The sequence below is a fragment of the Myotis brandtii genome, unplaced genomic scaffold (genome assembly GCF_000412655.1).
Source record: "Myotis brandtii unplaced genomic scaffold, ASM41265v1 scaffold115, whole genome shotgun sequence".
In the NCBI taxonomy this organism is placed as follows: domain Eukaryota; kingdom Metazoa; phylum Chordata; class Mammalia; order Chiroptera; family Vespertilionidae; genus Myotis; species Myotis brandtii.
The window spans coordinates 18,819,911-18,834,868 of NW_005353967.1; the positions used below are offsets into that span (position 1 = coordinate 18,819,911).

Genomic DNA, 14,958 nt, shown 5'->3' on the forward strand with positions numbered 1-14,958 from the left:
CATGCAAGGCAAAAGATGGGGCAGGGATTGATACTACACTGCCATTCTCACACAGAGATTTTTGTGAGATGATGTTTCTGAAAATTTATTTCTACTTGGTCTAAAAAGATAAATTATAGAAACATCATTACAGCCTTCCCTCTTTCTAAGTTTGCAGGAGGTGATGGCTTTGAGAGTCCACGTCCTGAGTAGGGCAGTCCACAGAAGGTGGTACATGAGATTTTATGGGATAGTAAGGAGGAATGAGAAAAGAGGGTCAGGCCCCTTCGCAGCCTGCTCTGCTCCTGGGTAGGGCTCATGTGCTAGAGGGGACAATAGGCATCTGGATCCTGGTCGTAAAGGCGAGGTAATTTTATATTTTTAATGAATCATTTTGAAATATTTGTAGTTTTTCAAGAACATCAAGATTCTGTTTAACTTACTTTGTATTATTATCTTCTTTGTTGTGGCAACTGTTCTTTAAAATATGTTAAAACATATGACCTAGCAGATCATCTGCTTTTGGAAATGTTTCATGTCTGCTTGAGAAGAATGACCATTCTCCAACTGTTCGCAGGAGAATTCTACATATGCTCATTAAATGAAGGGTATTAATTGTGTTCAAATCTAAGCCTTCACTGACTTTCTGTCTGCCGAACCTACCAAAATCTGATAAAAAAGAGGATAAACAACTCAATTTTAATTAAAAATAAGCAAACGACCTGAATAGGCATTACATAGACTAGAAAATATCTACAGCCAATGTGCATCCAAGAAGATGCTTAACCTCACTAGTAATTACAGAAACATAAATTAAGGTGTCAAAGAAATTTCATTTTTCATTCACTTAATCTGCAAAAATCAACAAGTCTGACAATATCAAGTGTTGAAAGGATATGGATCAAGGGGATTTCTTATGTATTACCAGGAGGGATTTAAAAAGGCACAATCACTTTGTAAATAATGTGGCATTATTTTGTAAAGGAGGAACATTTATATACTCCATGCTGTTCAGTTCTATTCCTAGGGACAGAGACAAGAGAACTCCTGTCTATGCATCAGAAGACATGGGGGATATAAAAAGGCACAATCACTTTGTAAATAATGTGGCTTTATTTTGTAAAGGAGGAATGTTTATATACTCCATGGCTGTTCAGTTCTATTCCTAGGGATGGAGACAAGAGAACTCCTGTCTATGCATCAGAAGACATGTGTGAGAAAGTTCATTGCAGTGCTATTATAATAGCAAAAAACTAGAAAAGACTCAAACGTCCAAAAACACAAGAATAAAAAACTAATGAAATGCTATACGGCAGTAATAATGAGTGAGCTATAGAAGCAACCCAGGTTCGCCAAGCCACTAGGCGCGCCGTGGCCCTCAGGCACCCAGCACTGGCCGGCCAGCACAATGCCCAAGAGGAAGGTCAGCTCTGCGGAGGGGGCTGCCAAGGAGGAGCCCAAGAAGAGGTCGGCCAGGTTGTCAGCCAAACCTGCTCCTGCAAAAGTGGAAACGAAGCCCAAAAAGGCAGCAGGAAAGGATAAATCTGCAGACAAAAAAGTGCAAACAAAAGGAAAAAGGGGAGCAAAGGGAAAGCAGCTGAAGTGGCTGACCAGGAACCTAAAGAAGACCTACCTGCGGAAAACGCAGAAACTAAAGACGAGGAGAGTCCAACCTCAGATGAAGCAGGAGAAAAAGAAGCCAAGTCTGATTAATGTCATATACCAAGTCTTATCAGTGGTCCCTGTCGCCCTTCTTGTACAATCCAGAGGAATATTTTTATCAACTATTTTGTAAATGCAAGTTTTTCAGTAACTCTAGAAACATTTTTAAGAAGGAGGGAATTCCACCTCGTCCCATTTTTTAAGTGTAAATGCTTTTTTTTTTTTTTAAAGGTGAAATCATTTGCTGGTTGTTTATTTTTTGGTACAACCAGAAAATAGTGGGATATTGAATATGGGAGACTTTGATTGTCTTGGGTGTCAGCTTAGCATTCCATAGATGGGGGTAGTTTTTATATCCTATAATACAAAGTATACTAAATGGCAATTTGGAGTTAGTCATGAGTTTGCTATGTCTTGAACATTTTAAATTATTTCTATTCACATGTTTTTGGTAGAATTGTTTCCTAAAGGAAACCACTCCTTGATCTTGGCTCTCCCTATCAGAATTTTGTGCATCTGTAACATCTTTGGTGTGGCAGTCCAGTTTTCCTAGTAACTTTGTCAGTGTGCTGTGAAAGATTGAAAATTTGATTATGTAGTATATATGATATTAAATTGTGAATTAGTGGGACTTTGATGTAACAGTGTATCAATATTTTAAGATATTGGTACTTGATACTCTATTAAGGAAAGTTAGCCTCTAATTTTTAAGCTGGAAAGTCACTGGAATAACTGTTTAGAAAAGAATCACAACTACATGACTTTACATTTTTGGTACATATGTTAAGAATTGCATACAAATTCAAATGTCTGTGTACTGATCCAAAAAACAAACAATAAAATCTCAATTATGAAAGAAAAAATAATAATGAGTGAGCTATAAATACCTGTAACAACATGAAAGGATCTTAGAAACACAATGTTGTGTGGAAAAAAAAAATCAGGTTCCAGAAGTTACCTATCCTATATAATAAAGAGCTAATATGCTAATTAGACCGAACAGCAGAATGATCATTCGGACGACCTTCCAGATGAAGCTGGGGCTGCAAGGGCCAGCCAAGGCTGAGAGGGGCTGCGAGGGGCTGTGAGGGATGAGCCCCTTGCACGAATTTTGTGCATTGGGCCTCTAGTAGCATATAATACTTGTTTTATGAAGTACAAAACAACTAAAGTAAGTTGTTTAGACATATTCACATATATAAGAAAATGTTTATCATATTGCACACATGTAAGATAAACACACACTTTAGGATAGTGATTGTCTTATGGGGGCAAGAGGACAAAATAGGGGAGGAGCACAGAGGTAGATGTACGCTATTGTCAATGTTTTAGTTTGGGGGTTGAATGGTGATTTTAGAGGTGTACATTACATTATAAGAGTAAATAAAAAGAGGACAGAGCTACACACAATGGACAATAATGACTGCGTGTCATAAACCAATAGAACAGAATAGTTCTGCTCCCTTGAGCTCCCATCCTATACAGACAGTCCTTGGGTTACGTCGGACTCGACATATGTCATTTCGTGGTTACATCGCCATCTCCCATTTATTTATAAAAAAAAAAGTTCCGTCATTTCGATGTATGTACATATGTGCTTTATGTTTTTTATTATTTATTTACCACAAGTAAAGATCAGGAATTGTTATCTTTCTTTTAAATTTTTTTTACTGTTTCACTTCATTACTGCTGTGTATGTGCTCCATGTGAGTGACGTAGGTGCTTATGTAGGGGGGTTCTGACTTAGGGCGAAAATCGTGTGACGTTGCGCTGTAGGAATGAATCTCCGACATAATCCGAGGACCTATTGTATAATAAAAGGATAATATGCAAAAGGGTAATATGAATGGCAGAACAACCAGTCGCTATGATGCACACTGACCACCAGGGGGCAGATGCTCAATGCAGGAGCTGCCCCCTGGTGGTCAGTGTGCTCCCACAGGGGAAGCGCTGCTCAGCCACAAGCCAGGCGGAGAGCTAGTGAGTGCAGCAGTGGTGATGGAAGAGACTCTAAGGATGTCCTACTGTGGGGAGTGGGCCTAAGCCGTCAGTCGGCCATCCCCCGAGGGCTCCCAGACTGCTAAAGGGTGTAGGCCAGGCTGAGGGGACACCACTCCCCCCGAGTGCACAAATGTTGTGCGTCAGGCCTCTAGTTTAAATATAAATGAATAAGGGGTAAAGGAAGATCAGAGGAATGCCCAGATATAATAAAAGAGTGGGAGAAACGTAAGCTTTAGCTGTCTGATTGTAAAGTATCACTTGGCTGGGACTGCAGACATCTGAGGCTCTCAGAATGACTGGCAGACTACAACCCAAAGTGAAAGCCTAAGGTTAGGTTGATGCTAAGCAGGTCTGATGCTTGGTTTCACAAAGCGACAGGGTGCCTCAGCTCCTCTCAGATTCAAGAGCTAGGTGTGTGAAGATGCTGTCTGGAGGATGAACACTTTTCCACAGCCCCAGTCCAATCCCAGTCTTGACCAATTCTCAGTTAACTGACAGGGGCTGAGGCCTTGGGAGAGGAATGTAGCCTATCTTTAATTAACTGTCGGGGAAGAGCTTAGGAAATAAATTGCTCAGCCTCACTTTTCTCTCCCTTCCCAGTGCCTTCCATTGGCTTCACCAAGCAAACAGTGTCCCAGCTCCCTCTGGAAGCCAGAGGGCAAAGGATCCACTGAGACCATCCATATAGCTCAGCCTCCCATGGGTCAGAGCAGAATGCACAAGGGTAGGAGTAGATCTGGAGAGATAAGCAGAAGGTAGCCAATAAGGAGATATGAACAAAAGTGCCGAGTGAGGTTTCTGAAAAAGCTTTTTAATTATCTTTATTGTTCAAAGTATTACAGATATCCCCTTCCCTGCCCACCCCCGCTTTGACGCCCCACCCTGCCTTCACCCCTCACCCCAGGGACTTTTTTAGCTATGTTTTCTCTTCTTCCTTCCTGGAAGCAGACAATCCTAGAAGCATAGCCATCATATTTTGACCCCAGTAGATACAAAACAGATGCTAAGAATGGTGACTCAGGAAGATAGAGCTGAGTCCTATAGCAGTCCTGAACCACCCAGCCCCAGTCATCCTATATAATAAAAGGGTAATATGCAAATTGACCGAACGGCGGAACGATCAGAATGCCTGCGGCCCCTCGCCCCAGCCAGCCCACCCCTGATGGCCCCCATCCGGGTGGTCCAGATGGATCCCACCAGTGCACGAATTTGTGCACCAGGCCTCTATTTGTTACATAATAAAAAAAAATTTTAAAACCCAACCTTTCAGTTGTTTGTCAGGCTTCTGTTACATGCAGCCAAATGCAATCCCTACTAATTCAGATACCTTGCCAAAGTCTCCAATCAGATATACCAAATTATTAAGTAATTTCTGTTCCTTTCTATTTGGAATAATTCGAGTTAATGTTTGATACTTCATAAAAGAGAGATTCATTCATCTTCATTTTTAAAAATTAAAATTAACATAATTTAATTGACAGTAGAAATAAGCTGAAAGTCAATAATTTTTCTTTTATCTGCATGTTAATTGACAGACAACCCGAAGTTTTTATTCATTTTTCTGGCTCATTTAAGATAGCTCAGTTTGGGAGTAAATAAGGTGTCAAATCCATAAAATTTGCTTAGCACTTCTACTTAAAACATCTGGTTTTCAAGTAAAAAAAAATATTGATTTCTAATGTACCAATTGTATGAAGACTTTTTACCTGAAAATAATTATGAAAATATGGCAAGAAATATAATAATACCACAATAACTCTTATGATTAAATCAATTATCTCCCAAAGACAAGTGAAATGTAAAGCTCTCTCAAAGCTAAATAAAGAAAAAAATAGTATATAACAGATTAAATTTATATCTATCTATCTATTAATATGCTTATATGATGCATGAGATATTATTGAAGCCATACAAGTTCTCAATAGCATCTTAAATGTTTGAATGTCCATTAATGTTTTGACTACACTGGAGAAATTTGCCAATTAAAGAAATTCAACTGGTGGATTTTATGGTAAAGAAAATAACTACATTCTAATTTGACTGCTTTATAAAATCTGCCTCTCATGAATTGGGGCAAAACTGTATATAGATAAACCTGTAATCTGTGACCAGTGTTCTTAGAAGCTTGTGAGAGATTTTATACCCCTTTATAGGCCACTTAGATTCCTCAGTCTCACAGTCACCAGGGGTCTGTTTAACTGCATTATCAAACTGGAATTGTGGGGTGTTGATGCTCAGAAAAAAGAGGTATCAGTGGGGTTGGTGACAGAACTTAGAGTGGTGGGTCATGACAGGACCTGTGCCAGGGCATTTAAAGGAGATGCAGACAGATTGAATGACTGCCCACACCAACCTCCCTGGGGCTTAGAAATTAATGAAACTAAGTTGACGCAACACACTGTGGCTAATAGCACGAAATGTCCCTTGGAATTCTTGCTGCATTGTTTTGTGCAGCTCTTGTTATGCAGATCAGATTTTGTTTCATAAAACATCTCTGGAGAATTTTTAGTAAACAATGTAGTTTTGGTTGCTGCCTCAATGTAGCCGAGTGTGGAACAGGCTTATTACCTTTGTTTGGTCACCAACCTTTTTCTTAGAGATACTGTTGGGTTAATCTTATGTAGTAGAGACTGGCTACCTGTACTCTTTTCCTCTTGGGCACCCAGCCAAACTGTATTTCCCAACCCCCCTTGGAGTTAGGTGCAGCCATCTGATAAGTTCTGCCCAATAGACTGTGGGCAGAAGTGATGTACACCACCGTTAAGCTGGGCTCATAACAATCCTCCCTTCTATTTTCCTTAATGTCAGCTAAACACAGAGGATCCTCGTAAGGCCTTAAAGAATGGCAAAGCCACTAATTGCAAGGAGCCTGGGTCCCTGAAAGACTGTTTGGAGCAAAGTCTTGCTATCAGCCTTACTGGCGAAACATGTAAATAGGAAAAATAAACAACAACAAAACTCATTTAGTGTTACAGATACCACTAAGATTTTAGAACTATTTGCTATAGCAATTAACCCATCCTAACTAATAAATCTTAAGATGTGTATATAAAAAGAATACTATTATAATTATCTTTTCAGTACATACATACAAATAAAAATAAGTGCATATGAAACTTTCTGATCATTTCAGTAAAAGTCCAGAAAATATTCCCTATTGACTTTAATAGACTTTGCCATATAGTTCTACAGTATTGATAAATATCAGATTTCATTTTTGGTGAATGTCACAAAACTGAGAGCTTTCATTTCTGTTTCCTTCACCTAGAATCTATTTTAAAAACCAGTCAATTTTTACATATTATATGATACTGAAGAAAAGGTGATTATTGTTGTAAAGGGCCAGAAAACATAGATTAGTTGTGTGGTACCATATATGGAAGACAGACTTTGTAAGTGATGAACTGCTGAGGAGAGTAATTCTCTGGGGCTGGAGACTCCATCCTCTGAGTCCATATTATTCCTACTTTAAGAATTACAGTTAATATACCATGTTTAACTGAAATTTTAAAAAAGAAAAAAAAACAGTCAATTTTTAGAAAATTATTCATTTTAAGCATTACCCAAATGATAGTATCAGTATGTCAGAATACAAGACCTGTCACCTCTCCTGAACAAGGCAGAAAATAATTGCATATGTAGTTTTTAATCATTTCAAAAAATTTTAAATCCAATTTACCTTTTGGTACAATAAGAATGAATTCTTGTACCACTGGCACATGCTCACAAGAAATACCTTTGTGGTTGTTAAACACTAATTACTGCATTTATGTAATATTGCCATGGGTATCCTATTTTTATATGTGCTCACTATATATTCAGATAAACTCTAGCTTGCACAAGTCGTTCTAGCTTGCACAATCTTATTCTCTCAAAGTCTTTATTCATCCCAATCCTTTATTATGCTATTTGCCCAAGTTAAGAATGTTTGCCTCATAAGCCTCGTGAGCCTCCAGTTATTTTTTCTCTTAGATGCTTTCTATCGACTATTCAGAGATTAGTTTTCCCTACACAGAGTCATTGAACTCACTCATCTCAAAATAGCTAAAACAAAGCAGTATAGATCAGCTCTAGGTTCAATGGTCACACTGTAGGAACACAATTCATTTGTTAATTAAATGCATACTATCTACACCACTGCCTCCTGCTAGCTTCAAATTTCTGTTTGTGGGAACTCTCGGTTTGCCTAAGGAGTGGAAATAAAACAGACACCTCCCTCTGCTGTTGCTAAATTGTCTTCCATGGAAGCTTTTCTCCCACTTCTGTTTTTTAAATGTCAATCTGTACATTAGCCTAGTAGAATTTTTTGTGAACTCTGCCATATGCCCCCCCCCCAAAAAAAAGTAAAGACATTATAGCAATAATTTGATAGTAGCAATAAGATTTTTGGGAACAACCAACTGCCATGTTCTACCCAGAAGCCCCAAGGATCAGCCTAATCTAGACCTAAACTTCTCAGTTTATACATATAAATAAAAATAACTGGTTATTCCAGTAAAAATCCAGAAAATACCTGTTCCCTATTGGCCTTAATAGACTTTGACATATAGTTCTACAGTCTTGATGAGTATTAAACTTCATTTTTGGTGAATATATGTCACAAAACTGAGGAACAGATTGTCCTCTGAATGTGGCTTGAGTCTGCCCCAAACTGGTTGGGCTTTCTCTGATGCATGCCCAGCATCTGCTACAGTGCCTAGAACACAGAAGTTTCTAAAAAAATATTTTATTGAAAGGAAGAAATGTCAAGAGCTAAGGCTGGAGAACTTCATATGCCATACGAAAGAATGTGAACTTCATTCTAGAGGGACCAGTGATTTTATGAAGGGGAGGTATATGAATAAATTTTCATTTGAATTTATTTTTTAAAATATATTTTTACTGATTTCAGAGAGGGAGGGAGAGGGAGAGAAAGAGAAATATCAATGATGAGAGAGAACGCCCCCTGCTAGGGATTGAGCCTGAAACCTTAGGCATGTGCCCTGACTGAGAATCAAACGGTGACCTCCTGGTTCATAGGTTGACTCTCAACCACTGAGCAACACCGAGCCGGGTAAATTTTCATTTTTAGAAAGCTCCCTCTAGCAGCATAAACTTCACATTGGACTCTAAGCTATGTGAAGGAAGGGGACTCTGCCTGCCTCGTTCATCACTGGTATCCTTAGTACAAAGCACAGTGCCTGGAACATATAATTGACCCAAGAGTTATCTGCCCAATGAATGAATGAAGTTAATGAAGCTAGTCTCTGAATCTTCCAGAACAGGAGATTTCAAGGTTTCCTGGGGAATTCTGACCTCCAATAGATTAGCTCTACGATTTGATTTCTGAGCTGGTAGCTGGTGGTTGATCCATTTGAACCTCTAAGAAAGTCACCAGAGCAGAGTGAGACATCACTCTGATCTTGAGAAATCTCTTTGGACCCAATGAGACATATTTCTTGGGCCTAAACTGGAACTGATTCATTCTCCAAGACATAGAAAAGAATAAGCCATACTCCTTAAGAACATTTTTTCAAGGGACATGTGCAGGATGCCTGGAGGTCTTTGTCAGTCCATTCTCAAAATAATAGCACGCAAAGGAAGGGTACAAATCATAGGACCAGCAGTTAATTTTATGGTTGATAAACATGTTTCAACTTGAGCTCTCAGATAATGTGTTTCTATGGGTCAACTGGGTAGCCACGGGCGTGCTGACCTTTGAAACATGGGCATCACAACCTGACATTTGAGGCTGTTCAGTTCCTCTGGTGTCCACACAGTTCGATACATCTTGCTTTTCACAAAGCCTCCTCCCTTGCGAACCCTAACTGTTCCCAAATATAAATGAGAAAATTAAACATTACCTTGATGAGAAAATAGCACTCTCTCATTGACACTTCCTCACATCCTCACCAATGTGTTAGTTATAGTTTTTAGTAGCTGTTTTTACATTTTTAATTATTTTGTAGAGTTAAAATATGTAATAATGGATAACTGTGCAATACATTAAATACTTATGGGTATGTTGTGCCTTCTGTTATAATATAAAATCCATCTATTCTGGTTGATGGGTTTTAACCTCACACAGAATACTTTAAACTCCATTTGGACTTGTGCCTACAATCACCTTAGCAAAGTCTCTTAAGTAACTGCGCACAGCCTAATTAGTATGCATTATCAATTAACAAACTTAATAGCCGGCAGATTGATTAGATCCTCTGTTGCAGGGGCAGAGCTGAAGCGAAACAGAATGAAAAATCATTGCACGCATACACTGCAGCTTTGTTATTTTCTCAGATCCCCTCCTCCTCCTTCACATTCCTTTAATTAATGCATACATATGGTTCTGCATATCTGGTAAACCCAAGCTTTTTCTAACTCATAAAGCTCAATCTTAAACAGGGGGAGTCCATGCCTCCCTTTTATTTGGGGGGGGGGTCTGTATATATCATTTTCACCCCTCTTCTTGCCCTTCGTATAGCACTGAATTTTAACGGGCTGCTTCTCCCTGCCTGATTATCCTCCCGTGGTGGGAATGGGAGAGGAATACAAAGATGAGTGGGAAGCATGTGCTTTTTAAAACAGAGGACCACTCAGGAGTCACATCGGTGCGGCTTTGACAACCGAAGAGTGCTTCCGGCAATTATTTCCAAAAAGAATAGTACAAATGGACTGTCCTGTTACATCTTGTCTATTTTTGATGGACTGGAAACAATATGAATAAATGAAGGAAAATCCACATTTCCTGAAAGCAGGGATCAAGCGGAAAGGAGTTGCCAACTGCACTGTTCATAAAACGCTAGCATTATAAGAATTTTACACCTTCCATAAACATTCAACACAAAACTCTAAAAAGGCTTCTGAAGACATTTCCAACACCATAAATTGTCACCCTGCAGTGATGGTTTGGGTTTTATTTTTCTATTTTAAACAAAGTAATGGTTCATGCCAGCCTTTTATGTATTAGCGGTTCTCGGGTAGCATATCATTTTGCTTCTATGTGGGAAGAGTTATAATTAGGTTATGGAGGAGGTCCAGAGAAGTTTTCATTTCTAGTCTGAAAGACGCCCTGTATGTTTGTGGCTTATTGACTGTTCCCTCCAAAATTCTATCAGGGATAATCCTAGGAATCCCAGGTCTAGTCAACTTTTTCTTGACCATCCTCCAGAAGGAAGGCCCTGCCTCCCTCTCTGACCCCTCCTCCTGCCATTGCCCCCTTCACTCACCACTCCCCAGCCACACTGACCTTCTCACTCTTCCTGAACACACCAAGTGTTTCTCTGCCTGGGATGGCGGTCCCTACTCTTCGTATGGTTTGCTGTTTTCTTATCTGTAGGTCTCAGCTCAAATATCATCTCATAAGAGAGGCCTTCCCCAATCACCCATTCTAAAGTAATGCCCACTCCCCATGCCCAACCACCAGTACTCTTCTCATCACTCTATCGTACTGATGTCATAGCTCTCCCACTGTCTTACATTATCTTACTTATTTGCCTCTTTATTTAATATTTTCATCTCCTATAAGAATGCAAGCTTCTCATTAGCAAGGACTTCATTGTTCATTCATAGCTGTTTGGCTTCAACACTGAGCACTGTGCCTGGCACATTTTAGGAGCTTAATTAATGTTCGTTGAATGAAAATATGATTAAATAAAAAAATGGGGAATGAAAAAAGAGTAGGCATGAGTATGTATGTGTATGGGGAGAAGAGAAAAGGGGGTCAATACTGAGCCTAGAGTATACCAACATTTACAAAATGAGCCCATAAGCAAATGACATTTCGAGAGAGAGAGAGAGAGAGAGAGAGAGAGAGAGAGAGAGAAAGAGGGATACAATTGGCCAATAAGCACAGTAAAAGCTGTTTATCCTTAGCCACTAGGGAAATGCAAATAAAAAATAACAATGAGATACCACTTTATATCCACAAGGACGGCTAGAATGAAGAAGACAGATAATAACAAGTGTTAGTAAGGATGTGGAGAAATTGGAGCTCCCATACATGGCTGGTGGGAATGGAAAATGGTGCACCCTCTGTGGAAAACAATCTGAAAGTTTCTCATAGAGTTACCACATGACCCAGTAATTCAATTCTGAGATACATAACCTAGAGAAATGAAAACACAGGTCCAAACAAAAACTTGTATGTGAATGCTCACAGCAACATTATATACAACTAGAGGCCCAGTGCATGGATTCGTGCACTGATGGGGTCCCTCAGCCTGGTCTGCGCCCTCTTGCAATCTTGGACCCCTTGGGGGATGTTGGATAGCCAGTTTCTGCCCGATCCCCACAGGCCTGATCCAGGCAGGAGGGAGCCCAATCCTATGCATTGAGCACCTGTCCCCTGGTGGTCAGTGCATGTCATAGCAACTGGTTCACCGGTCGTTTGGTCATTTGGTCGCTTAGGCTTTTATATATATAGATAGTAAAAAAGTGGAAACAGCCCAAAGTCCATCAATTGATGAATGGATAAATAAAATGTGGTATGTCTATACAACAGATTATTATTTGTCCATAAAAAGGAATGAAGTACTAACATGCTACATCAATAAACATTGAAAATATTGTGCTATGTGAAGAAATTCATCACAAACAACCACTCTCTTTTGTATGATTCCATTTATAGGAAATGTCCAGATTAAGCCAATCTACAGAGACAGAGTCTGATTGGTACTTGCACTGGGCTTGGAGGAGGGGAAAATAAGGAGTGACTGTTAACAGGTACCAGGTTTCTGTTTGGGGTGATGAGAAGGCTATATAATTGATTGTGGTGATAGTTGAACAACTCTTCGTATAAACTAAAAACTACTGAATAGTCTGCTTTCAAATGGGTATTGTCTGTGGATTATATCTCACTAAAGCTGGCATTTTTTTTTAAAACAAAAAAGCCCATAAAGGAGATTGGAAAGGAAAGGCCAGAGATATGATGGAAGCCAGAGCATAGGGTATCACAGTGTTTCACGAAAGAGAAGGTGTGCATCAGTGGCCAATTCTGCCGGAGATAAGCAAAAAGGGACTGAGAAGTGCCCGCTGGAGGTACAAACAGGAAGAAGCTCAGTGGCTTTGGAAAAACGAGCACCAGAGAGTCATCTTTGTTTGGGTTTCCCAGAAACAGACCATAATATAAAATTTATGTGCAAAGGTTTCTTTGACGACGCAGAGAACATGCTGGTAGGGGAATGTGGAATGATACAGGAAACGGGAGGGCAGTGATGGAGGGTACCTCACTACAGGCAGTCCTCGGGTTACATCGGGCTCGAGGTATGTCGTTTTGTGGTTACGTCGCCATCTTCCATTTATTTATAAGAAAATAAAAGTTTGTACATATGTGCTTTATGTTTTTTATTATTTATTTACCACAAGTAAAGGTCAGGAATTGTTATCTTTCTTTTAAATTTTTTTTACTGTTTCACTTCATTACTGCTGTGTATGTGCTCCACGTGAGTGACGTAGGTGCTTCTGTAGGTGGGTTCCGACTTAGGGGAGAAAATCGCGTTCTGTCGCACCTCGCACCGTAGGAACGAATCTCCAACGTAACCCGAGGACCTACTGTACTAGTGAGTCAGGTATCAACCAGAGCGGAATCCCTCAGGGCATCTGGGCCTCACCTACCAGGCCAGCTGGCCTGTTGGCACACTCCCTCCCGGCCCGGGGCCTGGTTCTCCCGCTCCGGCGCTGGGCACAGGGGCCCGGGAGCCTACCTGCGGGCAGACGCCAGGAAGCAAGGGAAGGTCGAGCTCTAGGGAGGCACCGGTGGGTCCGCTCCAGGAGGGCTGGCGGCTTCTGCGGGCAGCGAGCCTGTCCTCCTCCCCTCCCCCACGAGGGAGGGCCGCAGAGCGCAGGTGCAGGCAAACTCCGCTCCCGAGGAGTGCTGGGAAGACCAGGGCGGTCAGAGCGCAGGGGAGGCGGAGGGAGGGAGGGAAAAAGGAAAAGAGGGAGGGAGGGAGGCAAGCAGGCTCTGCCCTGAAGCTGGGGCTCTCTGTTGAGAGCCAGAGACTGGACACGGTCAGAAGCTCGAGGAGGGTGAAGAGGGCTTCTCCCAGCTGGAGCCTGGCCTTCCTGGCCCAGGGACGCCACCGTCGTTGGGAGGTCTTAGCTGGGATAACGCGGTAGTGCAACGCATGCTGGTGGCCATGCTGGTGTCAACAAACCTACTGCACTGCCTATTGTGTAAAAGTATAGCACTTACAATGATGTACTGTACATACTACTTGATAATGATAATAAACAACTGTTTCTGGTTTGCGTAATTACTATACTGTAGTTTTATTTTATTTAGAGTGTACTTTTTCTACTTATAAAAAAGCTTGCTGTAATGGAGGGGCCAGGAGAGTATTATACAAAGCAAACTAAGCCAGAGAAAGAGATCACATGATCTCACTCATATGTGGAATCTAATGAACAAAATCAACTTTTGAACAAAATAGATCCAGAGACATAGAAGCATAGATCAGACGATTGAATCTCAGAGGAAAGGTGGGGGTAGGTGAGTGGGTGGGAAGTGCTCAACCAAAGAATTTGAGTTCATATATGCATAACCCATAGACACAGACAATACAGTGGCGGAAGGTTGGGAAAGGGGGTGGATGGGGGGCGGGGAGTCAATGGAAGGAAAAAGGGGACAGATAAACTTTCAATAATATTATTTTTAAAAGCTTGCTGTAAACAGAATGACTTGTTATACAGGCAGCAGCCGCACGCACCTGGTGTTCACCATGTCTCGAGTGCATCATTTTCTCTTTTGCTAGATTTAATCTCATGTTGTTTTGTGTAGTAGCACTCTGTCCAGCCTTGTAGCATAGGAGCAATAGGCTGTGTCAGACAGCTAGGAGTGAAGCAGGCTATGCCATCTAGGCTTATGTAAGTGCCCTCTATGATGTTCGCACAATGACGGAATCACCTAATGACGCATTTCTCTGGACGTATCCCATCATTAAGTGGTGCATCAATGTATATATCTCTGCGTATCCTCTGTGGAGCCCTTGTGTTTGCCTTTCGTATGTGGATCCCACCAGCAATCTGTGAGTTTCAGAATGGTATGGGCACTGCTATAGAACATCAATGCGCCTCATCTAAGAATTTAGCCTCTAAAACAAGATGGAGGATAGCAAAGCTGTTTTAAAAGTTTTGTTTTGTCCTTTTACCCACCTTATGCCCAAATTAATAGAGCTCTGTTCTCTCTGGGGTGGAACTCTCTCGGTGGGGCTGGGGCAGGGGGGAGCAGCACGGGGTAGAGAGTGGGCCACAGAAATGGAGGGGATGGGAGTCAGGCGTTGCCCTGTCCTCAGCACCAGGGCATTCCCTGGCCACTGGCCCAGTCACAGACTCACAGCAGCT

The 14,958-nt window shown here is 41.0% G+C and overlaps 2 protein-coding genes across 2 annotated transcripts in view; one reads left to right on the plus strand and one right to left on the minus strand.

The window, feature by feature from the left end:
* The window catches only part of TBCA (tubulin folding cofactor A), a 182,078-nt gene that overhangs the window by 150,034 nt on the left and 17,086 nt on the right, over positions 1 to 14,958 (minus strand). The gene's annotated exons all lie outside the window — the stretch shown is intronic.
* Positions 1,324 to 1,808, plus strand: LOC106728265 (non-histone chromosomal protein HMG-14-like). The gene is given in 2 exon segments (XM_014550007.1): positions 1,324 to 1,574; positions 1,577 to 1,808. Coding segments are annotated over 2 exon segments (303 nt in total). The 5' UTR covers positions 1,324 to 1,387; the 3' UTR covers positions 1,693 to 1,808.